Source organism: Fukomys damarensis, unplaced genomic scaffold (assembly GCF_012274545.1).
Source record: "Fukomys damarensis isolate Sample0158 unplaced genomic scaffold, DMR_v1.0_HiC HiC_scaffold_17, whole genome shotgun sequence".
NCBI lineage: Eukaryota > Metazoa > Chordata > Mammalia > Rodentia > Bathyergidae > Fukomys > Fukomys damarensis.
The window spans coordinates 42,629,947-42,656,215 of NW_022900929.1; the positions used below are offsets into that span (position 1 = coordinate 42,629,947).

General features: G+C 36.3%; 2 protein-coding genes across 2 annotated transcripts; one reads left to right on the top strand and one right to left on the bottom strand.

The window, feature by feature from the left end:
• Window positions 1–1,074: 1,074 nt before the first annotated feature.
• On the bottom strand, window positions 1,075–24,426 carry Katnbl1 (katanin regulatory subunit B1 like 1). Its single transcript, XM_010624607.2, has 10 exons — window positions 24,407–24,426; window positions 12,786–12,917; window positions 12,204–12,244; window positions 10,665–10,944; window positions 9,055–9,173; window positions 8,266–8,316; window positions 8,085–8,174; window positions 7,654–7,743; window positions 6,779–6,872; window positions 1,075–4,711 (listed from the first exon to the last, which is right to left on the bottom strand). Exons 2-10 carry the CDS (start codon window positions 12,900–12,902, stop codon window positions 4,679–4,681), a joined length of 915 nt encoding a protein of 304 aa, XP_010622909.1. The 5' UTR covers window positions 12,903–12,917; window positions 24,407–24,426; the 3' UTR covers window positions 1,075–4,678.
• On the top strand, window positions 21,457–23,472 carry Mlkl (mixed lineage kinase domain like pseudokinase). The gene is given in 6 exon segments (XM_010625027.1): window positions 21,457–21,513; window positions 22,419–22,545; window positions 22,580–22,673; window positions 22,675–22,737; window positions 22,739–23,342; window positions 23,344–23,472. Coding segments are annotated over 6 exon segments (1,074 nt in total).
• Window positions 24,427–26,269: the final 1,843 nt, after the last annotated feature.

Sequence of the window (26,269 nt, forward strand, 5' to 3'; positions counted from 1 at the left end):
AAGCCCCCCATGAGCTTTGGAACTTGGCTGAGAGGCATCAGCCCCGTTGTGTCCTGAGGTCACTGAAGATATGCTGCAGCTGTACAGAGGGATAAGTGAGTGTCCTGCAGGGTAAGAGATGTCAAGCACATCACCACTCACCTAATTAATTTCATCCAAGGGACTAATGTAGATTTTTGTTAAAAGACAAAAAAGGAAGCAAAAAGAAATGGATGGTCTTTACTCAAGAGTCTATGAAGGTAGGTTTTTTTGTTTTTTCTCAATAGCGGGGATCAAACTCAGGACCTTATGCTTGCCAGGCAGGTGCAACACCACTGAGGTACATCCCCGTCCCTTGGAAGGTGGAGCTTAACCCTAATCCAAGCTCCAAGTTGCAGGGTTGGTTGATAAATTGCCACAGAGTATCTACAGAAGCAAGTGATTCTGGTGACTCAGTGCAGTATCACTGCACTCTTTCCCTAAAAAATACTTTGGATCACACCTTCCTAGAGCTTTTGTTGAAATTCAGTGTCAACAACAGTACCAGCAAGATCTAAGATATTAAAATAATAGTAATAAAAATAAACAATCCTGTCTTGCATCTGAATGAAAATGAAGAATTAAGTTTAAGAATCAACACCAGTTCCAGTGCATTCAGGGGCTGAATCTTTACCTGGACTCCTAGCATTTCTCATCTGAAAACTTCTTAGGCAGTTGGGGTGTAACAGTGGTAGAATACTTGTCTAGTATCCCTATCCCTGGGTTTGAGCCATAGCACTGCAAAAACAAACACCAACAGCAAACTTCTTACTTCAGGGATAATAATTCTGTACAATAAAGAAATAATGCATAACAAGTTTTGCTAATAAAAATCTACTGGCAGCTGTGAGATTGTTCTTGTATGGCATTACTGGTAAACAGCAGCTTTCTGTTTTATAACATTTTAGTCTGTAAAGAAAAATAGCCTGGTATATACTGTTTTATTTGTAGTTGTACTTTATTGAACTTTGATTTAGAAGATGTTAAATCAATACTTTGATCCAGAGAAAATTATTAAGATGATAATATTCAAATATTGTTACATACAGCACTAGAAAATGTACTCAGGAGAGTAGATATATATTATGTAGTATCTACTTTTATTGTTATAGTTGACCCTATTACTCATAAAGCTATATAACAAATTAGAAATACACAGTGTTTAAGAATGAGCTTTTCTACACTCTTGTTACAGAATTATAAAGGAAGAACAGTGTGTTGCAAAAGATTTTGACAATTTTCAAGGTTAGAAATTAAGAGAGAAAGAATATAGGAGTAAATATCTACCAATATGCAATATTTTCTATCTGAAGTCATCAGAAAATAAAAGATGAAAGAGAAGTAGTGTAGCCAACAGGTCACTCACTCTAGGTGCTAGCTGTCTGATTTTTTTTTTTTTTTTAACCAACAAAGGCAACTGATATCATTATCTCCCTTTTAAATAGGAAGGTATGTGGAAATAAAATGAAATAGTCTTGCTTTTTCAGACTCCTTGACTAATTTAGCTACCTTAAATGATTTCTACTACCAGCATTCAATAGCTAATAATCATCACTCCAATTAATTACCCATTGGTTATATAAAAACTGAAAAATACAGAAATGATTTAAGTGAGAAAACAACTATTTCAAAGGCCAGAAGTAGAGCATTAAATCCATGCTAGTGACATATACCAAGTATGCTTGGAGGCACTGGGATGTAATTCCTTGGTAACCCTTAGAGTTTAGTACTGATATCTATGACTTCCCAACGTGAATATACTTATATTCAAATTCTCACATTTCAGGACTCATGTAAATAATTAGTGCCGATCATCTTTGAGATTACTGTAAAAAATTTGAGGTTACTGTCAAAAATTATTTAGAAAGCCATCTTATTAACACTTGCTTCCCAACTTTTAACCTTTAATCCAATCATAATCATTACACAAAATCCACTCGTGTTATCCCTTAGTAGATGCAAATTACTTGATTATAACCTTCTATTATCTCAATAAACTCTCTGTCCCTATACTTACAAAGTTAGCAAAGTACAGAAAAACCTAAGGTAAAAAAGCTAAAAGGGGGCTGATGATTTAGCTCATAAGAGCAAGGTCCTAAGTTTGATCCCCAGTACAAAAAAGTGGGGGGCTACCTTGAGTAGTTTAGCCATTTTGTATACTGCTTAGCAGCACCAAACAAATGAACTACAAATAGCAAATGTCCCAAACTAGGTCAACACAAAGCCCAAACACTTTGCAAACACACGATTTAGCTTTTTCTAGGTATCAAGACTTCTCTAATTAAAATGCAGTAGGACAAGAACAGCTTAATAGAAAAAGAAATATTTAACAATATATTTACATCTTTTTTCCAAGAATCTTAAAATCACCTAATACTAATCACAATTCCATAACTGATAGAGGTAGGTACTAAGGAAAACTGCAAAGGCCAAGAAAAGAAATTTGGAGTGAATAATCTACTGAATAATCTTTGTGAGTTAAAGATTGCTTTCTTATATAGATGAGTCTATCAAATGGAGTATTACCTTGCCTTCAACAAACCTAAATTTAAGCAAAAAAATTCAGTGTTAAAAGGATAATACTTTTTTTACTTTGTTTCGTATTTATTTGTACTTTTTTACTGATGTTTGGTACACTGAAATTTGGTTTTTAAGGATACTTTTTAGCCAATGATATGACACAGTATTAATACCGTAAAATGAAAAATTATACAGTGTTTCAGATATTTTATTCTGTATATATTATCTTAAATATCAGAAGACTAGAGTAACAATGTAACAATCATTTTTCTTATCTTCCATCTGAGGATAAGGGTTTATGATAAACCATGCATACCATCTTTCCTGTGATCAGTTAAATATAAGGGACACCTGGGGAAGGTGCAATCTAGTCATGAAATCATTTTGTGCATGCATTAAGTTAGCATCATACTCCCATCCTAAGTTTCATTAGCACCATACTCCAACCAAGTTAACTCATGAAAAGTGTTAAATAAGACAGTGATAACTAAAGGAATAGAAACAAAGAAAGGCTGTATTTCATCATGTTAAGATTTCACAGAAATGGTGCAAGTTTACAATTAAAATTCTCACATTTTGAAAAATAACTTCTTAAATAATTCACCTCTCAAATCACAAATGTAGTAATCTGGAATTACTCTAAAGACTTAATAACCAATTACTACAATTGATACTCTCTGTGAGGAATATATAGCTATATAAAATATAGCTATGCAAAAAAAGAATTCAGTGAAAGATAACATTTTTAAAACATTTTTACAGCAAGAAATATGCTGGAGATTCATATCAGTAGTTACTAACTACATAAATACTAAAGATTTGTATTTTTTAGGAATACTGTGCTGAAGAGAAATTTGATTTTATCTTCCCTTAGAGGCTTGTCAGAGATTTATTAAAGATAAGATGATGTTATGAACCACTAGTAGTGGTATTAAACCCCAATCACTTTTAAGACAGGTAAGATTTAGAGCTATTAAGACTTTACAGAATTAGGTTCATGGATATTACAAATGGTATTTCAAAAAAAGACACGCACAAAAATAATCACATACAGTCAGCTGGCATTTCATACTAACCACTGGAGGAGGTAGTAATGCAGTGTTGGAATTTAAAATACAAGGTCAGCATTAACTGTAAACAATTCTAAAGCACTGTAACTCTTTAAAACATATGTAGTGAAAAAGGATTAGAATTCATATAAAAATCAGAAACAAAAAAAGCAAAAAATATTTAGTGAATTTAGTTTAAATGAAAGGTCAAATGAAGTTTAAATGATACAGAAATGAAAAATATTGGAAATCTATACACACAAAAAAAGTGAATATAAATTAGCCAAGTCCATGGACATTTCCAGTTAAACACTAATACAAATACATATTCACCTTTTTCTTTAGCAGTAATACATACATGACATGAAAATTCTGGCAAAAAAATCAGATATTAACAATATTCTCACATTTCAAAAATGGTATGAAATATGTTTTAACAAAAAACTTTCTGCATGAATGTAAACCCCTGATTTAATTCCATGATTTTATTATGCCAGAAGCATGTTGGTTTTAATTTTTTAAAAATAAGATATTGGTATCATAACATATTGGCTTAATAATTAAGGCATTTTGTATACACAATATCTTAGTGTATACAAAGTTTTAAGACTGATTATTTAATATGATGTTTTAAACTTTGAAAGTCTCTTCAACATAGGAAAATAGCTGCACACATTTAGGTGTTTTTCGTTTTTTTAATAAAACACACACAAAAAAATCTATGATTGATCTCTGTGGTTTCTAGAAATGTCTTGTCTTATTTTTTCACATAGAATAAATTATATTCTAATGCCGGATTGCATTAAGACCCAGTAGTTCTTAAACAATGTTACTAAATAACCATAAGTCCCAATGCAGCAAAGACGAACAATCTTCATAGTGCACTTTCACCTCACTAAAGTTGAAGCTGCTCCTTTTGGATATTTTTCCACTTCAATGTGAAGTAGATTGTTAGGGTTTCTTTAGTGGTTTCATTATGTGGATTTTTAGAATAAAAGGATGGTTTTGATTTCTTCCACAGTTCAGAGTTGCAAATCACAGAGTCCAGGGATGTTTTAAATAACCAACTGTTCTTTAGTAGAGGAAATCTCTCAATGCAACTGCAATAAATAAGCATCTACATCCTTAGAAGATAAAGCAAAAAACATTTAATTAGCCAGTATAGCAAATACAAACACATGTAATATATTCATTTTCTTTTCTCCTTTTTGTTGCTTGATTTGCCTTAGGTTCCCTATGCAACAATAAGAAGGTAAAAAACAAGTTTTACTCAACCTTTGTTTGCTTTGGTACATGGGATCAAAGTCAGGACCTTGTACTCACGAAGCAGGCGGCAGTATCACTGAGCCAAATCCCTAGCCCTACTCAATCTTTTTAAAAATCTGCTTTTGTTTAGCAAAGGAACTGACACATTAAACATATTTAATAAATGTAAGCTAAATGAGTGAATCTTTTGGTTCCTGTGCTCAAACAACTCTACTACCTAGTTAAAATTCATAGGAATTCCACCAGTGCTACATAAACTCAAGGCTAGCTTAGTGAAAGACTCTCTGATTTCTACCCTCAAACATTTACAATTTAACTGAGGGTTTAATTTTGTAACAGAGGTTTTATTATAGGTGTAGGGAACTTCACATTGAACTTTTACTCACTCAACAGTCTTCAATAATAAAGTCCTGTTTGTAATAAAGATCCTTTCTATAAAAATTTAAAATTGAAAGCATATTTCTTTTTTTCAGAAACATTGTTTCTGAGGAAACAATCACTTCTCAGTTTCTATCCAGAATACAAGGCCTGTCCCTCTAATGCTAATATGTTATGCATATCTAAAAGACTGAAACAGAAACTTCCAGGAAAATGATGTTTATGAGATTCTCATTGTTAATAATTCTGCACAGTAAAATCACAGAGCGGTAACACTGTACTTGATGGCATTATTTAAATAAAATTAAAATAAAAACTTTACAAGTCCATGACATAAGTCCTTATTCAGAATATTTTTTCTTAAACCAAAGAACATTTTTATATTTGGGGCTAATGTTCACTTATACCAGTATGCCCAGTAATGGAATGGAAATATTTTGTTTGTTTTTAGAGACAGTGTTTCATTACATAGTTCAGGCTGACCTCACTATGTAGACCAGACTGGCCTCGAACTTGCAGCGATCCTCTTGCACCCCAGGGCTCAAATTACAGGTGTGTGCACACTTGGCTCTTTGAGGGAAAGGTTTTTTCTTTTTTCTTTGTTGTGCTTGCTAGCAGGTGCTGCACCACTAAGCTGCATCCCCAGGCTGGAACTATTTTTAATTTTGTTGTTGTTTTTGTTAAGTAGTCCAGGCTGATCTCAAACGCATAGAGATCCCCCTGCCTCAGCCTCCCAAGGTGAGGGCATGGTGGTGTATGCCTGTAATCTCAGCACTCTGGAGGCCCAAGCAGGAGGATTACGAGTTCGAGGCAAGGTTGGGCTACACAGTGAGTTCAAAGCTAGCTAGAACTACATAACAAGACCCTGTCTCAAAAAACCAAGTACTACAATCCAAACTAGCAGTGTACCTTTTCCTTTAAGAAACAAATCAATAAAGAGCAATGTTAAACTTATTGTTATTTTAAAAGTTCTTTTTCAAAAAGCTTACCATTAGCAAGACAAAAAAGTAAACATTAATACTCCAAACCATTTGCTTATACTCTGTCTCTTGTTTCCTGAGCTTGTCACTGACTTTTCTGATGTCTCATCTGGATTCTTAACTTTTAAAAAATATTTTTCTCTAATTGGAAGTAGGTCATTATTCTCTAGCAGAATATTTCTGTGGCTGTATGTGAAACACTCAACGGCTAATTCCAGCTTCCTGCCTAGAACACATTCATACCCAGGAGACTAAGCACTTACAAAAATGAAACTACCTTTAGCCCTTATTTCCTTGTACGGGGGGAACTGATCCCAAGAGATTTCTGTTTTTCTGAGACAAGGTCTTGCTAAGTTGTGCAGGCTGGCTTTAACCTGAGATCCTCCTGCCTCAACTTCCCAGAATTCTCAGATTACAGGTGTGTGCTATCATGTCGGCCTGCCTATAGACTTTCTTAGAACAGTATCAAATTATTTTGCCTAGAGACATGTAGAGTTTATTTATAAATGTACAATATTATTATTATTTCTAATTTTTAATTCCTAACTTAAGCTTAAATATAATTACCTTAGCTATATTACCAGTATATCCTGGAACCAAAGTAAGATGGTTTTCCTGTTCCCACAATCTACTTAATTGTTGTTTTAAAATCTGAATATTTCTAGGAAGAAAAAAAAAGATAAAAAAATAAGAAAACAGTAGGATATAGACTTTGGTACTAACTAAATACAGTTAATGAAAACAGCTTTAAATTTTTCAAATTTTTATCAGAAGAGAACTACATACTATTTAAAGTCAAGCAAGTGTTTGAAATAGTACATGTCAATCATGGAAACTCAAGGTTATTTAGCTGTCAAAGAAGCTAAGAAAACTAGGCACTTGGACAACCTGTTCTTGGCTATGAAGTGGGAAACTGAGAGCTCAGAAAGAATTACAGACTTTAAAGAGGCTGCTGAGAGATATTTTCTTTGTGGCTTCATGAAAATATGGCTCATTTGATAGAATACCCACCATTTATATCTACTCAATATTCAAATTATGATTATAATTTAATTTTTAGAATTGTATAGCACGGGACTCTTAGGTTAAGGTCCTAGATAGCCAAAGGACACTGCAGGATGCTTTAACAACTTATTCCATGAAGAGCATTTCTTTCCTTCTCCCTCACTCATACAACAGAAATGAGACTAACTACTGTTGCGATTTTTTTCTAAAATGAAGGGTACTGTTTTACTAGAAGAGATACAAGGGGTTCCTGGGCTCTTCAATTCAACTTCTATGTGATTCTCACAAATGAACAGTATCACAACTTAATACTTCTCTGAATATGAAGTGCCTAAATAATATACACTGACGATCAAGGAATAAAATTACCACCTTTTTATTAAAGCTGCTTTTCTGAAAAAAATTCAGTACACATTTACCTTTGAAAGTATACTTACTTATCATTTATAACTTCTGTTTTGGATGATAGCTCTGACCACCATCTTTTTATTACTGCTTGAAGCCAGTTTAAACCAACTATTACATATCTGAAATGACATTTTGTTACAAAATTCCAAGTGTCATCCTTTAAGAAGCCTTTACAAAGATGATCCTCCCCAACACCCCCCCACAAAATACACAATTTTTCTCTAAAATAATTTCACTAGTTTCATGATCTATTTCACAGCTATACTTTATGTACTTGCTTGTAAATGCTTCTGTAATTGCTCTCTAGCAATTTCATATTCCTTTTCTAATCATACTATAAGCTCCTTAAAAACAGAATCACATGTATCTCAGAGCCTGATTTAGTACATATATATATATGCACAAAGCACAAAATCAAAATGCTGGAGAAAAATGAATTGAAATTTAGATTAACACTTACTCTTCAAATTTGCTTTTAAGTAATGACTTTACAAGAGGCAATAAATCTACACAGCAGCCAAGTGAGATAAATTGTTTTTCTTCCTGTAAACTAAAAGAAATACTAAGTTATAAAAAATATAAAAGGCTGTAATTTGTCTCTCATTAAGCTTACTTTTTTTCAGAAAAATGCAGTTTTTTACCTATTGGTGAGCACAGGAAGGCAATCTACCACAACTCCAAGGTCTTCTATCCTGTGGATACAAGGAAAATAGCATACCTTAGACTGCTGATTTATTTCCTGCCTGCCTTCCTTCCTTGCTTTCCCCTTCCTTTCTTAATTTTTCAGGACTAGGGATTGACCCAAAAGGGCTTTTGCAACAAGCTCTTGCTTTTGAGAAATTCATTATTTAATAAGTAATTTCAGTGTCTACAATAAGGTACTGGGAATACGGTAGGAAACAGGCTTGCATTCTAGCACGTGTGTAAGAGGTGGAGGCTGGTAAAAAACAGACAATAAACCAGTAAAAAATATAGAGTAGGTTGATAATGATAATACTATACAGAAAATAAAACAACGAAGGGAGATAAAGAGTGAAGAATTAAGGAGTGTCATTTTATTTCAAGTAATGTGGACATGGAAGGGCTCACTAATGCAGCTTTTAAGAGACTTGAAAGGTATACTTAAAATTCCCATGCAAAAAGGGAATTTTTAAAAGGTTAAGTTTTCTCACATGAGTATCACTTTGTTTAATAGAATAGAAAAGTAATCAGAAAAAGTAATGGCTTTGCTCAATCTGATAAACAGATGGTTTCCTGTACTCTGGTTACTCTTAGATTGGTGAGGAATGTAATTTAAACCATACTGTTGTCTCTATGGAAGCTACACATAGGAAGTTAATTTTTTAGCTACTAAAAACATACAACAGATACTTTTAATATCACAATGAAAATTATTTTATTGAATAAGGAACGTAAAAAGTCACTCTTACCTCACTAAATAAGCTACAAGTTCACTTATACTTCTCTTTCTCCAGAAAGTTAAAGCTACATTCAGTCTCAAATTCCTGCTGAACAAAACTTGGGCCATTGTTTCATGGTCCTGAGAAACCTGAAAGGCAATAAGCTAATTTGATAAAAAGCACTCTGAAACATGATATGAAGCTATTTTTTTCAATGAAAATAGTCTGACATAGTTTTAAATCATGCAAATGTGATGCATAACACTGGCTTTCAAAAGGAACACTGCAGTTGAACATAATAAAAAAATGATGTGAATTTAAGATCTGTTTTTTTCCTTTCCTGCTACAATTTTTAAAAATCCCAATAATTTATAAAATAAATTTTTAGCTGACACACTCATCTAGCGTTTCATTTGTAAGTATGGATACAAGGAAAAGGTAAACATATAAGCTAGTCATTACCAACTGAATGGCATGACAAAGGTACCACAAAACTCAGTTCTGCAACAAGTATTGCTGTGTCATTTATGTGTATGTTTTTATATAAAGTATCATACTCCAGTTATAAAACAGGACTACAGAGGTATGAATTGGTTCTGGGAGGTATAACAAGTACAAAAATTATTTTGGCTGGAAAGGGTAGTGAGTCAGGAGGAAATTAACTGACAAGTTCTTGCAAGTCAAGTATCAAACAAATAATGGATACCAGCACAAAGTTTTCATGTCAAAATGTAGTGAATACTAAATTTCAAGAGTTTCAAAGCATTGAAATACCCAGGTATGACTATATACAGTAAGATAAAAAGTGAATGTACTCTACTGGCCCATAAAAATATCCACTATCCCTTGCTCAAGAAGTAACCACAGTTAAGAGACTTGCATGTATCTTTCCAAACCATTTCCTAGAAAAACAGGTATGTAGTAACACTTAGAAAAATGTTAAATTATCCATATTTTTAAAAACTCTGCTTTTTCACCTATAAACAGTTTTCAAAGTCAAAATAGATCAACCTCATTTTTAAAAACCACTATATAAGGGGGGAGGATTTAACTCAGCGGTTCGGTGGCCTGCCTCGCAAGCACAAGGACCCGAGTTCAATCCCTGGTACCAAAAAAAAAAATAATAATAATAATAAAAAAATAAACACCACTATATATACTCTTGTCTTCATATAACTTGTGTAGACTGATTCTTGGTTATCTGAGTCTATTATCTATTAAAACTATGTGTCAGTAAACAACCTGATGTATGTATATAAAATATGCACACTTGTACAGACATTTCTGTTAGTATCAATTTTACTAAATTAGAGCAGTTAGGTTTGTGTGAATATGCCTTTAGTGATCCTAATTGTAGGTAAGATTTCTCCTTTCCCAAAAAGTCATTTAAATCTCTACTGGCCAAACTGTCATTGTGAGTGTTTATAGCAGCCTATCAAGCATTTCACTCTATCTTAAGATATTCTAACTTAAGAGAAATGAGACAAATTACTGACTCATACTTGGGTGTTTCAAGAAGTTACTATCACTCAAATAAGTGTATTCAATGGGTGATGATTCTACTAGAATAAGACAAAGAAAAGAGTAATAGCATAACAGAGATAAAGTTAAACTAAAAATGACTTAACAGAACAACCTACCTCAGAGAAAAACCCACTATACTTTGATGACGGGCTTTCTGTCTGTGAAGAACCAGAGTCACTGGAGTTAACCACATATGTCCGACTACCATGGTGTAACTTCTCTGGCAGGTGGCCTGCACAAGCCAGCTCATTTTCTTTATTTGCCATGTCACAGCCCCCACTTCTAGGGGACAGTTTTTTTTTGTAACAAGGATTTGGAAAGGGATGATGAACTTTCTTTCTGTGATAGATCACCTTATGTAGGATATCTGGGCTTTTCACCACTTGTCCAACTGTTCTGTAAAAAGAATTTTCTTAAGTGAAAAAAAAAGAAAAAAATCTTTAAAAGTTTTTAAACAGTTTTAATATGCCACATTTTCTAATTGTATATCCACTAAAATTAGAAATAAGTAGAATAATAAAAAGTTAACTCTTGAGGAAAATAAAATTATAAATTATCTAGAAAGCTATGAAAAGAATGAACTTTTCTATGAAAAATAAGAAAATTACAAATTTGTACATATCTAATCTTTTTGTAAATGAAATAACAAACTGCAAACTGACTATTTTAAAGTTTACTGTAATTAATTTTAAATGTGAAAGAACAAAACAGCAAATCTTATAGAATTAGTGATTTTCAAATGTTTTGGTGTCAGGATGCTTTCTTTACATTCTTTAAAATCTGAACAGAGAATTTTTTTGTGATCAATATCTACTGATGTTTCTGTATCAGAAACTAAAGTAAATTTTAAAGTATTTGTTAATTCTTTTAAAAAATAACATTCATTACATGTTGTTATACTTAGTATCTGACCTGTCCTAAGAAGGCCACATTAAGGGCTTGTCAGCCTGTGGTACTACTGGGTGGTAGAACTTTTAGTAGTGGGACCTAGTTGAAGGAAAGTTAAGTCACTGGGGTGTACTCTCAAAGGGGCTAATCAGCCCAATCCCTGGTTCCATTTTCTCTTCTTTAACCAACAGCTACAAGGTGACCAGTTTCGTTTTCCACCATGGCGTACAGCCACGGGGCCAAAGGCAAGAAGGTAAGAGATCATGGACTGAAATCTCTGAAACCATGTTCCAACATAAACTTTCTCCTTTAAAAGTTATTTTTCTTAGGTAGTTTGTCACAGTGAAGGAAAGTGAATTAACATACATACTAACATATCATATTTTACCCCCTAAAAAGCATTTTCCTTAACAATCAAAAAAAGAGAATAGCCAGGCATGGTGGTGCATGCTTGTAATCCCAGAACATGGGAAGCTAAGGCAGGAGGATCACCACAAGTTCAAGGCCAGCCTGGGCTACATAGTGAGTTCAAGACCAGTATGAACTGCACAGCAAGACCCTGTCTCAAAAGAGAGAGAAGGGGAGGGGTGGGTGAGGGAGGGAGGGAGAGAGAATAGCTGTATTTTAATTTTTGCAAATCTCTAATACTTGGTTTAACAAAAGACAGCTGGTATCCCATTTCTGCTTCTGAATTTAGTCTCATATGATCTCAAACGTTATGTCACCTCTGGAAAACTACTGTACACTTGCAGGAGAGAAGATCTTACCTATTTATGTAAGCAGCCAACTGTTTGGGAGATGTCTTAACCTGAATAATGAAAGTAAATGGTTGTAGCATTAAGTTCATAATAGAGTTATGTAAACTTTATGATTGATGTCAATAAATATAAAATTTAACAAGTACGTTTTTCAGATGAAAGTTTTCTTTATCCTAATGCCATGATATCAATCATAAAGCACAACATTACATGCAGACATTTTTGGCAAAGCAACATATCCATCTCCCTATTTTTCACACTACTAGTCATATATTACAAGGTACTTAATTGAGTTGAAGTATTAATATGGTTTAAAAGAAATATCAATGCTAATGATTTTTACAATGGTAAATAAAAAAACCTGAGCTTCATCTTAAAGGAAAATATTCAAATTATAGCATGTCAGAACAGTATACTTGTCAAAAAGGTTTTACAGCTTTAAGAGAATGATTACATTTCATTAATTATATTTAATTCTAAGAGATTAAGCAGAATTATTATCCTCCCACTGTTTAAACAATGTAACTAGAATTATCAAAAGACCCATCAGTTTAAATTATTTTACCCATTACTTAGACACCATGGACTTACCTCCTTCATGTTCTTATTAGTGAAAGTAGAGATCCTTTTTCTAGGAAGATCAGTGAAATGATCCTCAATATTATTACAAAAGTTCCGTTTTTTAACATTGTGATTTTCAGATGCCATAATCTCTCTAACTACCTAGACAAAGTAAGAATAATACAGAAAGCAAAAGAATCTGATCATTTCTGTAACACATATATAAACATGCATAAAAAGCTCCACTCTGTGTCAAAGAGGCTTATAAGTAAAGTAGAAGATACAGTTGTATTTTACACATCATAAAAAACTTAAACACAGTGGAAGAACGAGGGCAGGATATTCCAAGAAAGTATATTCTCATCCTTTGATCACAACAGTTACAATAATATAGTATGTTTGTTAATAGATCAGTCTCCCCATTTTCTACATTACTATCCACTTTGTAAAATTTTATTGGTATATTTTAGGTATATAACTTAATGACATTCATCATTGGAAATTTGTATTTCATCATTATTCACTTTAATGAAATCAGAAATCAGATCTATAGAGTAGTGGCATCTGTGATATACAAATGTACAGAAGCCTAAAAATTTTGGAACATGACTAGTTTAAAGAAAACAAAGTAAAACCAAAAAACCATAAATAGAGGTGCGGGGGCAGAGCAGGAGCCAGGATGAAGGACCCTGGCGGCTTCCTGGGGCCCATGGCCAAGAACTACAGCAAAGAGCAGTCAGTGTCTGGGTGCTGAAAGAGCATTTCAGAATGGACAGATCCCACTCTGCAGAGTCCAGAAAGTTCTGGCTGCCAGGCTCAAACTAAAGGAGTTCCAGCTGCAGGTGTAATTCTTGAGGCACTGGGGCCACCTGCCTTCCATCAAAGCCTGCACTGAGGAGGCAGCATCTACAGGGTCTGCACCCCTAGTTGTGCCCCGCCAAGTCTTCCTCTTCTCCAGAACCCACACCTGCCCTGCTCCTGCCCTGTACACAAGGGACCCAGGCCCAGGCCTGGGTTTGAGGGCATGGGCTCGGAGCTGTGGGGAAGCATTGCCAGCCCCAGACACCCAGGACATCTTCGGATGCTGTCTCCATCAGGACCCCGGAATTCCAGGAGGGGCAACCCCTAAGGACCAGAAGTCAGGCTCAGGTAGGGTGGGCTCCAACTCGTGATCCTCCCCAGCCTCCCTCAGTGCAGGGATTACAGTTTTGTGCCATTCGTCCAGCTGCTTTTTCACTATTATTTTGATATGAAGTCTTGCCAGAATGCCTGAACCGCTCAAATATGCAATCCTTCTTGGCTTCCCAGAGTTGCTGGGCTCCCCAACCTATATCACCATGACAAGCTTATGTTTATTTTGAAAGAGGGCCTCACTAAATTGTCTAGGCTGGCCTTGAATTTGGAATTCTCTTGTCCAGCCTGCTTCAGCCTCTCAAGTAGCTAGGATCACAGGCATGTGCCACCTACCCCCATTCGGTTTTCCTTATGCTTCTTTTTTTGGAGACAGAGTCTCACTGGGTAGTTCAGGCTGGCCTTGAACTCACTATCTAGCCCAGGCTACAATTCAAGTGATTCTCCTGCCTCAGCCTCCCAGGAACTAGGATCACAGGCATGCACTACCACTCTCAGCTAATGCTTTTGGTTTTCCCTCTCGTTTAAGAAATTTTCCTCACATGGGCATGAGGGTATTCTGTAAGCTGTATATTCTGCCTGTCACAAGAAGGGTGCCCTGTAGAATGGACTGTACAGTGTGGGGTAGGGATTTCTCCTCCATGGGTTCTCAACTGAGAACCCAGTTACTCTGTCATAAATCCTAAACCCAATCCTTTAAGTTTTCCTTCACTTTTTAACAGCTTGCTCTCCAAAGCTGTCTTCTTCTTTTGAAAAAAAAAAAAAAAAATCCACTCTTTCTGTCTCTCTACTAATATCCAAAGGCAGAAGTAGTGGTGGAAGCAGATGCTGTGACTTTCAATTATATACAGAGGAAATTTATTTTAGGTCACATGCTTAACAGAGATTCCACCCTCATTCCTTCTTTATACATGTGGTAGACTGACTAATGGTCAACTTGTAATGCCCAGCTGAACTGAATCAGTGCAGTCTAGGCATGGAGGATCCACGTGAAGACTGTTATCAACAGCCATAAAAAGAGAACTAAAGGGAAAGATCTTGGCCTGTTGGTTTTCTAGGAGAAGCTTGCCGCAGATGGTTTTCCTGCATCAGAGGAGGAGCTCAGGGCCTCACTGTTGCTAGAAATGGCTGCTGTTTTCTTCAGGGGAGCTCTTATCTTCACCATGAGTATCATTTCCTGGCTCTAATATGGATTCCTCAGCTTGGTGGCACAAATCCTTCATCTCACTGGGTGTAGGTTTTTTGGCTTCCACCACTGGCCTTTGAGCTTTGAGATCCTCAATACAGACAAGCATAAGACATTGCTGTGGGCTCTGGGCCACTGGCTTAACTGAAGGAGGACATTGCCTTGGACTCTAATAAGCCTCTAGCTAGACTTGTGTGGGAAACTGCTGGGATCCAGGCCCTCAATAAGATTATAAAATAATCTTATAAGTTATGTGTCCTGTACTTAATGTATTCCCTTGCCAAATCCTGCTGACTGCAACAATACACTAAAAAGTACCTGCTACGGATGAGGCCCTGGAAGTAAAGTAGGTAATATACAAAGGTCCTACTCTAAAGAATCATTTAGAAAGTTTTTGAAAATGTATTTTAATGAAACCTAAGTTTAGAAACTTTATTTGGCAGACCTGTAAAGTGGAACCCAAAGCAACTGCATTTAAAAAAATCTCTACAGGTATTTCTGATGCACATTCCACATTCCCCCCAATACACACAGATACGTAAAACTATGCAAATAATTTTAGAGTATTGTAAGATTTCCTGCAGCTAACTCATGGGCAGCCCTTCCACATGTAGCCCTAGGTTAAAGTCTCTAGGATGGAAGACTAGAAGTAAAACTATAATTCCAATAATAACTTAAGCACTCTGACCAAGGAGCACTCAGACAATCAGCAAAGCTTAACTGAGACTTAAAGGACTGTATGTGCAGAACGGAAAAGCAGGAGACAACATGGTTTGAAAATCTCTTAAGTAGATACATGTGGCTGAAGCTTAAGCTGGGGGCCTTGCTGCAGTAGAGTGGGAAATGAGGCTAGAGAACAGGCAGAAGCTAGACCATAAAGAGTCTTGTCCACAATGTAAGCACTTATTAAAAAAAAAAACAAAAGAGGCTTTTCAGTTAAAGATGATGGACTAAATACACACAATTCTACTATCCTCCCCTTAAACTCCATTAAAATAATAGTAAAAGATTTTCAGAGGCATAAAATTCATGCAAAGAGGAGATGACAGTAACATTTTAGAAATTGTAAAGCAAAACTGATAGCTGACTTAAAGCCAAATCCTAAATCATCAATGACAAATGCTACAAAGCAGAATCCCCAAAAGATGTAGGAACTGGCAACACCAAAGACTCAAGATACAAAAGTAATCCTAAAAACAAGTTGGTTGACTATCCATTTAAGACACAGCTAATATCCCCTTCCCTATTCCAGTGAAAGAATGGAGTTTTATTCTATGGATAATGTAAATTGAGAGTTTTTTGGATGGGAAATGCTAGGCATAAATGAAGATGTGAGGAACATATATTCTAAAAGGATCAAGTGAAAGTTTACATGCTAAATTTTGAGTTATTATACCTTTTTCCTACCACTCACAAAGGCCTTAAACCAGGCTTATACATTCTAGGAAAAAGTGCACAAGAGTCTTTTGGAACTCTGACCATCTCCACAGGAGAAAACACACACACACACACACACACACACACACACACACACACACACATGCCCGCAAGCATGCACGCACACCCTAAAAATACTGCCATTATTGTGGTCAAAGTTCCCAAAGAACTATCCTAATTATGGTGGTGGTTACCTGCCAAAACTTACAGAACTAAACACTAAAAAAGGGTAAATTTTTATTGTACCTAAATTATACCCTGATAAACCTGAGTTTTTTAAAAAAAAACCCTCAAGAGAAAAACCAAACTGTATCTGTAACACAAAAATGAGATCTCCCAAAACTAAAAATAAATTAAGATAGATGAAAAACAATGTAAGTTGGAAGAGAAAGTTGAGGATATCGCTCAGAATATAGGGTAAAAAAAATAAAGGAAAAGAATCAGAAAACAGGCTTACAGGGACCAACATTCAAATAAAAGGAATTTAAGAAAGAATACTTGGAGGGCTGGGGATGTAGTTCAGTGGCGCCACACCTGCCTGGCAAGCACAAAGTCCTGACTTATTCTCCCAGTACCACACACACAGCAAAGAAAGAAAGTTAGAAAGATAGTAGGAATAAAGAATCAGAAAACAGGCTTACAGGGACCAACATTCAAATAAAAGGAATTTAAGAAAGAATACTTGGAGGGCTGGGGATGTAGTTCAGTGGCGCCACACCTGCCTGGCAAGCACAAAGTCCTGACTTGGATTCCCAGTACCACACACACAGCAAAGAAAGAAAGTTAGAAAGAAATAGTAGGAAAAAAAAAAAAAAAGAGAGAAATCAATGACAAAATTTAAGAAAACGACATAAGGTTGAAGGACATGAATTTCCAGAGGGAAAGGATACACTATGGGCTTCATGATGGATACAAATGACCTACAAGGCACATTACTGTCAAATTTCAGAGCACTAGAAAAAGCTAAAGAAGAAACTACACAAATAACACAAGACAATAAACCCTAAGATTCAAACTGGGCCATATATAAATGATAATGATACAGAGCAATCTTCAAATTCTCAGTCAACTTGCCAGGCAGGATGGCACACGCCTGTAATCCCAGTACTCAGGAGGCTGTAGCAGGAAGATTCCCATGAATTCAAGGCGAGCCTGGCTATAAAGTGAGTTCAAGGCCAGGCTGAACTACAAGGCAAAGTCCTATCTCAAACAAAACAAAAAAACTCAAGTCGATTCAAAAGTTTTATCTAGTCAAATTGTCAATCATATGTGAGTGTAGGAGGATATAGGCAGAAATTTGAAGTTCAAAAATATTTCTTCACAGCATGCTAATAAAACTAGGGAAAACAAAACCAGTTAAGAATCTATGAATGGCTACGAAGAAAGATCTCAAGATGGAGGCTGTGCACCAACAGAGGACAACTATTCTATACTAGAGTAGTTAGCAGGCTTAGGCAAGAAGTCTCCACAAAAATGAAACTGATTTTTAATAAACATCTGGTGTTCATCAGAGAGGAGACAGAAACAACTGGGAGACAGAAGAATGTGGCACATTTTTCAAGTGCTAAAACTTTAAAAAAAAACTGGCAACCCATAATCCTATGTAAAGAGAAAACAGTCTTCAGGAATGAAGGGGAAACCAAGACATTCTCAAATAAAAGAAAATTAATACTCCTGGTCATGAGCAGACCTATTCTAAAACAGTGGCAAAAGGAAGCTCCCTTTAGCCAAACAAAACAAAACAATAAAGAATCTTAAAACATCAGAGAGACAGAAAATGGTTACATGAAAATGTAGGTAAATGCAATGGATTTTCATTCTCAAGATTTCTAAATTATTTTTGATGGCTGAACCATAATTTATGCCATGGTTCACATGTAGCACCAGGAGTGGTGGGTCATGACTGTATTCCCAGCACTCAGGAGGTGGAGACAGGAGGATGACTATGAGTTTGAGGCCGGCCTGGGCACATAGTGAGTTCAAGGCCAGGTAGAATTACAGACCAAGACCCTGTCTCAAAAAAACAAAACAAAAAAATCCCAGAAAAAACAAAATATATGTAGAAAAAGTATTTATACCAAATAACACAGGTAAGACATACACAAAACAAAACCAGATAAGACTAAGAGGAAAAACAGAGCTCAATGTGGTGGCGCATACCTGTCCAGGCCAGTATTTTCAGCTCTTGGAAGGCTGAAGCAAGACTGCCATGAGTTCAGGGCAAGCCTGGGCTACCTAGCTGGTTCAATGCCAGCTTGAATTACAACGTGAGACCCTGTCTAAAAAACTAATTAATGGAAAAATAGAAAAATTCACAATACACAGAGACTTCAATATCCTTTTCTCAACAACTGATAGAACACCTCAACAGATATTAGCAAGATTAGAGAACTTAACATCATCATATCAATAAGATCAAGTCATAGGGGAAGGGTAATAAGGGAAAAGAAAAAAATGTGAGATAGAGAAAAGATGGAAATAAAGTGCTTGTACATGGGGAGGGGAGAGGGGGTGAAGAGAGGGCAGGGACAAGGGAAAAAATGAGAACCAAGACCTGTCATGTAGAGGTACAAGATCCCAACAATGAATGTAACTGTACTGTATCCCTAAATACACAAGGGAAAAGATGAGAACCAAGACCTGTCATGTAGAGGTACAAGATCCCAACAATGAATGTAACTGTACTGTATCCCTAAAATGTACCAATAAACTCAATTAAAGTTGAAAAATGAACAAGTAAAAAAAAAAAAAGATCAAGTCAGATTGATCCCCAGTACTGCAAAAACAAAACAAAAGATCAAGTCAGAGTTTGTAGAAAGAACACTCCCCTCAACAACAAAATACATATTATTTTCAGATACCACAGAACATATAACAAGTTAGGGCATATCCTGGGCTGTAAAATAAATAAATAAATAAAATAAAAATATACATTCACATACACACACAAAAAAAGAAAAACAACAAATTTATTTCTGTAGATAATTTATTTCAAATTACAACAATAAAATGCATATATTAAGACTTGAGACCTCGCAATTTCGAGGGAAGGGACAGAACCACTGAGCTAAATGCCTGGCCCGATAAGAGGATGATTCTTAACAGGCCAGGCTCTCACCTGAAGAATCCAGAAAAAAATGTTATGGCTTAGATTCAAAAGGTTCCCCAAAAGTCTCATACATTCAGAGATAGGGCTTTCAAAAGGCGATGGAATCATAGCAGTGCTATACTTATCAGCTGATTAATCTACTAATAAGTTCATAGCTAAATGGGTTTCAGACAGTGGGGCCCAGATGGAGGTGGCTGGTCACAGGGGGCATGCGTTTGGAGGGTTTATCTCTTGCTCTGGGCTTTCGCTCTCTCTGCTTCCAGTTGCTAAGAGGTGAATGTCTTTCCTCTGCTAGGCCCTTTTATTATACTGCTTCTGCAGTGCAACAAGCATGAACCAAACCCTCTTAAGCCATGAGCCAAAGTACACCTCTCTTCCTTTTAAGTTGCAGATGTCAACTATTTTGTTCCACTGACTAACTTTTTTGGGGTGGGGGGACCAGGGATCAATCTCAGGACCTTGCACTTGCCAGGCAGGTGGTAGAACCACTGAGCTAAATCCCCAGCCCAGAAAGTGACTTTTTAAATATAGAACTATTTTCCCCCCCAGTATTAGAGATTGAACTCAGGACCTTGCACTTATAAGGCAGGTGTGGTGCTAAATCTCTGGCCTGTAGAAAGTGGTTAATTTAAAAAAGAGCAAAACAAATCAAAGCAGAAAGGAAATGAGAACAGAAATCAAGGAAACTGAAGAACGGGAGGAAAATACCATCAAAACAGAACCAGTTCATAGAAAGATCAAAAAAATTGACCAAGCTCTAGGGAAACTGACAAAAATGAGAAGACACAAATTCCTAGTATCAAGAATCCACTGGAGATATCACTGTAGACACTGCAGGCACTGAAAGGGCGATACAATTACTGTACAAACCTAAGTTTTAAAGGAAGTGGGCTAATTTCTCTAAAACCTACCACAAACTACTAAATCTAGATTATTTAAATAGCCCTATAACTACTAAGAAAATGGACTGTTTATTTTTAAATTTTCAGAGCTAGGGAATGAACCCAGGGGATAGACATTTGCTGCTCCACTCACTGAGCTATATCCCAGCCTCTGAATTTGTAATTTTAAAACTACCTTTTAGTTACTTTTCTCTCATTGCTGAGACAAAATATCTGACACCCAAAGTTAAAGGAGGAAAGGTTTATTTAGCTCATAGTTTGTAGAGATTTCAGTCCATTAACTGGCTGGCTGCAAGGCAGGGTGGCTTGACAGAAGGGCATCACAGAGGAACCAGCTTATAGAAAGCAAAAGCAACAAGGAAGCTTAACAGCATCTTTCTGTCCCTTTTATTTTATCCAGAATATTTACAGTGGGGGGCTCTCACACCCTTAATCTTAGTGCCCTCAAGCCTAGCAATGCACCATGAGTCAATCCCAGGATCACACACTCAGGATCCAGCCATGTCAGAAAAAGCCCTACCCTATGACCACATGAGGCTTTGGGGGAACATCTAAACACAAGCCAAAGCACTATCTAAATAGAAATCTCTAAACTGACATGATTTCCCTGGAAAATTAAACAGAACATTAAAAAAAATGAACAAGTATTTTACAATATAGCATCTTTTCTTTTTTTAATTTTATAGTATTTTTATTTTTGTTTGTTTGTACCTGGGAATTGAACTTGGGAATTTGAGCTTGGCAGGCAGGCAGCAGCACCACTGAGATAAACCCCCGGCCCTATATAGTATCTTTTCAAGAAAATAGAAAGGCAAGAAAGATTTCCCAGGTTATTTTATGAATTATCCTGATAAAAAATTATCCTGATAAAAAAACACAAGAAAGAGATAGAACTACAGACTGTTATCTTTCAAAGATATAAATCAGCTGGGCATAATGATACACGCCTACAACCCCAGAACTCCAGTGGCTGAGGATGGAGGATTGCCACAAGTCTGAGGCTACAGTGTGAGACCTTGTCTCAAAAAAAAAAAAAACTCTTAAAATATTAGCAAATGAAAGTCAATAATTCAAAAAAGGAATTATATACTATGACCAAATAGGAATTATTTCAAGTTTACAACACTGGTTCTACACATTTGAAAATCTGTTATCAATAGACTAAAGAAAAATTACATGATCATATCAACTGATGCAGGAAAAAGCTTCTGACAGAATTCAATACCCATTCACGATAAATAATTTTAGAAAAATATAAATAACGAAGAAGTTCCTAAACTCAATTTAAAAATACTAAATAGGTGTTAGCACACGGAATCCAGCAGAGGTAATGGCACAAACTCAGTGGGCTCTGAAATTCTGATGCGAGCACATGCCTTCAGGGTCTTGCTATGTCACAGTTGCCCAGGCTGGACTCAGACTTGTGATCCTCCTGCCTTAATCTTGTAGAGTGCAGGGATTACAAGTGTGCACCACCATGCCCAGCACCCAGACTCTTTTTTAATATGCTACTTGGAATTCTAGAAGTTAAGTCCTCTCAGGTTGTGACAGTTAACTGATTGTGTAAGACTTGAGTAAGAAGTGCCCAACTAAATTGAATTAGCATAGTTCTGGGTATGGCTGAAGGGACTTACTGAAGACAGAAGACCCACATTGGGTGTGAGTGACAGCAACCAGTAGGCTTGCTGCCTAAATAGAATAAAAGGGAAATGAAGAAGGAAGGCTAGCTTCTATTTCTTCAGAGGAGCTCCAGTCTTTGCCCTCAACTTGGACATCTCCTGGCTTTTAGGTCAGACTCTTCAGCCATCTAGTGCAGACACTTCTACCTCCTAATACAGAACTCACAAGGGACCCTACAAAGAGCTTCAGGCTTTCAACTGGATTCTTTGGATCTCCAGCACACAAACACAGACGTTTTACACTTTTCCACATCTGATTCTGAGGGAAACCATTATAATAAAAACATGGAAGCTACACTAAGGTGGTTAGAAGTGGACTTGAAATAAATCAAAGAAACCTTAAGCAGTACTCAACAAGACCCACTTGGGAGACAGTCCAGGAACAAACAAGATTAAGGAGGAAGAACTTTTGGGATTCCCATGGACCCTGCTGAGGCAGAGTGAATTCAGCAAACTTTATAAAGGAGCATATCATAGTGGCCATAAAAATATTCAACAAGCTCTAGACCAAATGCATTGGAAAAGTGAAAGAACATTTCTACAGAGACCAGTGCCTTGAAGAAATCTCATTCCCCCAACAACCTACATATATGTGAGGTCTGCATTGTTGAAACAGGGAGTTTGCCTCAATTTTCCATGGTCACTGAGTACTGTGAGTGCAGTACCCTGAAGGAAGTATTGGATAAGGAAAGGGATCTCAGCCTGGGTTTGTGTGTCCTCCTGCTCCTGGGAGCAGCTAAAGGATTGTACAGGTTACACCACTGCAAAGCCCTACCACTGCACAGAAACAGTAGCAGCTCCAGTTTCCTGGTCACTGCAGGCTACGAAGTGAAGCTTACAGGATTTGAGATGAGAGAAACACAGACTTCCATCAGTCAGAAAACTAAGGGAATAGAACAGTCAAATCCTACAGAGTATTTCTCACCCCAGAATCTGGAAAATCTGCTTTGTGAAAAGGACACTATAGCTAAAATATACAGCTTTGGAATTGTCCTCTGGGAAATCGCCACTGGGAAGATCCCATAAGGCTGGGCTTTTAAGGAGATCTGCCAGCTGGTGTTCAAGAACCCACAGCAGGATTTGTTGAGAGAAGACTACCCTCCCCAGCTGTAGGAGGTCACTGATGAGTTCAGGGCCTCTGAGGCCCTCTGGGCAGCCCTCTGGGGACGAAATTCTGGAGAAAACTGTCGACTTTTGCTGCGTAGCATGTAAAAACCTGAAGCAAAGAGTACTGGACAAGAGGCTCAAAGAAACACAAACAGGACATCTCTGACTTGAAATTTTAATAAGTGATCTGCTGTGACCACACCTCTTGGCAATGCAACTTTGCAGCTCCTCCTATTTAGCAATGGAGTCTCAGCCAGACCTGGTGGTTCCTCCTGCTTTCGGTCCCAGCATGCAGGAGACTGAGACAGGAGGAGCACCAAGAGTCTGAGGCCAACCTGGGCTACATATGAGTTTAACAGTTCAAATGTGATATATTTGTATGGAACATTATTCAGCAATAGAAAGAAATAAGTACTGATAAATCTACAAGATGTGTGAAAATCATGATAAGTCAAAGGTCCCAGACACAAAAGACTACATCTTATCACATGAATTCCATCAATGTGAAATGTCTGTAAAAAGTGAAATTTATAGACAGAAAGTAGATTCATGTTTGCCATAGGCTGGGATGAGAATAACTGCTTGTTTGCACAATGTTTTCTTTTGGGGTGGTGGAAATGTTCTAAAATTATACTGAAGATGACTGTACAAGTCTATACATTCATATATTCAGTAAATAAAAACAGGTGAATTTTCTGGCATGTACATTGTGCTTCAATAAAGCTTTTAAAAAGTAAAGGAAATTATCAAAACTGAAATGATAAACCCCTGCTGCAAAGGATTTAAAAGCTACAAATTCTATTTTATTCTTATCTCATACATTTGGTAGCATATTTCTTGGGCAATAATAAAGAATTATTCATTTTCCCCCAAGAGCACTTAACAGTGTTACTGAAACTAATTTAAAGCTCTTTATGTGAATTGAAGTTCTATCTGATAATGTACAAAAAGAAGCTGAAATGTTATTAAGAAGAAGCTGAAGACAGTGATTATTAGACACTGGAAAGGATAATCTTTTAATGAAAAAAGAACATAACAAATACCATCCTAAGAAAGTAAAACAAGGACCAGGAGATTGAGAAGGGAACTGACATACTTACTTTACTTGTATTCTGAACTTTAGATATTGTGTACATTTTCTTGAAGATAACATGTTTTATGAGTATTTTTCTTGAGAAAAATAGTGGCATACAGAAGGAACTAAAGGCATTTTCTTCTTATATGGCAGCTATCTCCTATTATATGAATAATAAGGCTCTACTCATACAATTCATTCCAACAGTTGCCAACTCATGAACTTAAAGAGCTGTAAGTGTTCAGATACTCCCTACCTACTTATAATAGCATGAAAAACTCATCATACAGGAATGAAACATGTCTAGACTTTTGTCTTCAGTTATAGCTCAAGATCAGGTTAACTTAAGCTTTCTTTTTACATGAACATACTACAGTAAATAGGGGCTATTTACTTTGTATTTAATTTTGCAATATCACCAGGCAATTTCTTCTTGAAAAACAACATGATGGTCTATGAAGACTCATTCTCAAGTTACCATCAGACTCACTCCCATTATTATAGAGGGAGAGCCTTGAAGATGAAAACAATAAATTACTATTATAATAATAAAACATACAAGTAAGAAATAAAGAGATTTTCAAATTTAAAGCTCAGCTAAATTTTAAATTTAACCCGGGGAGATAAGGTAACTCATCAAAATACACTTACTAGTTAGCAGCACAGCCTATGGCATAGAATCTGTGCCACTCTGCCAAGTCTCTGTTTTCATTAACTAAATCAATTCATTATTTTTAATCCCGAGTAACCAAACATTAAAAAGGATATTCAAGCCAAATGAGATGAGAGTAAATTTTCTCAGAAAATGACAAGAAGACCATAAGCTACATGCTATCTCCCATTCTTCACTGATTTTGAGTAGTTTTTCTTCTCTTTTGAGGTCTATCAGGAGATTTTCAGGGCTTAAAGACAAATCACATGAGTCAGCTAAAATCCAAAAACAAAGGAAACAAAGGAAAGGAAAAACATGGACTTTTTTCCTTCAAGATTTTTAGTGAAAGGAATAGGAAAAAAAAATCATTGGGGCTCAGTAATATTGACTTCTTCCTAACTTCACCTGCCTGGTTCTCACTAGCTACAATACTAGTATCTGTGGGGCTTATATTTAATAATAAAATCTAGATCAGGTCTAAAAACAAGGCGATAAAAGAATTGAGAAGGTGAAGACTGATTCACATAGTATCTATCAGTTATTACAACGGAATACTTAAAACACTATTTTCTATATTCAGGCAGCCAAGGCAGGAGAGCTCTATGAGTTCAAGGCCAGTGTGGGATACCTAGTGAGTTCAATGCCAGCCTGAACTATACAGGGAGACCTTGTCTCAGGAAAACCCCCCAAAACAAAACAAAATCAGAATAATATTTTTAAATAATGCTTTTGAAAAATGGAAGAAGGTTTAAAAAAATACTTTTGGGCGGGGTGAACCGGGAACTAAATTCCAGGCTTCACATGCTAGGTAAGCACTCTACAACTGAGCTACAGTGCCAGCCCGTTTTATTTATTTTTTATTTTGAGGCAGTCTTCCTAAGTTGCCCAGGATGACCACAAATTTGTGATCCTCTTGCCTCAACCTCCCCCTGCACACATGAGGCTGTGAGTTGCATCTCTAGCACTGCAAATAAAACAAAAATTTTAATAGCCAGGTGTGGTGTATGCGTGCAGTCACAGCACCCAGGACAGGTTGAGGCCAGTGAACTGCCAGTCCACACAAGTTCAAGATTAGTCAGGGAAACACAGCGAGACCCTGCCTCACCCATCCCCCAAAACCTCCATCAACTCTATAAGCAAAAGCAAAAATAGACAAATGGAATTACATCAAATTGAAAAATTCTTCACAACACAGGAAAAAATCATCAGTGAACAACCTATAAAATGAAAGAAAAT

What these genes read in the sequence shown, in the direction of transcription:
- Katnbl1 (XM_010624607.2), bottom strand. Translation starts at nt 12,902, where the DNA reads ATGGCATCTGAAAATCACAATGTTAAAAAACGGAACTTTTGTAATAAT. An exon ending in CTTAAAAGCAAATTTGAAGA is followed by an intron (nt 7,744 to 8,084) that starts GTAAGTGTTAAT and finishes ATGTCATTTCAG; the next exon opens with ATATGTAATAGTTGGTTTAA. An exon ending in ATACTGGTAATATAGCTAAG is followed by an intron (nt 4,712 to 6,778) that starts GTAATTATATTT and finishes TTATCTTCTAAG; the next exon opens with GATGTAGATGCTTATTTATT.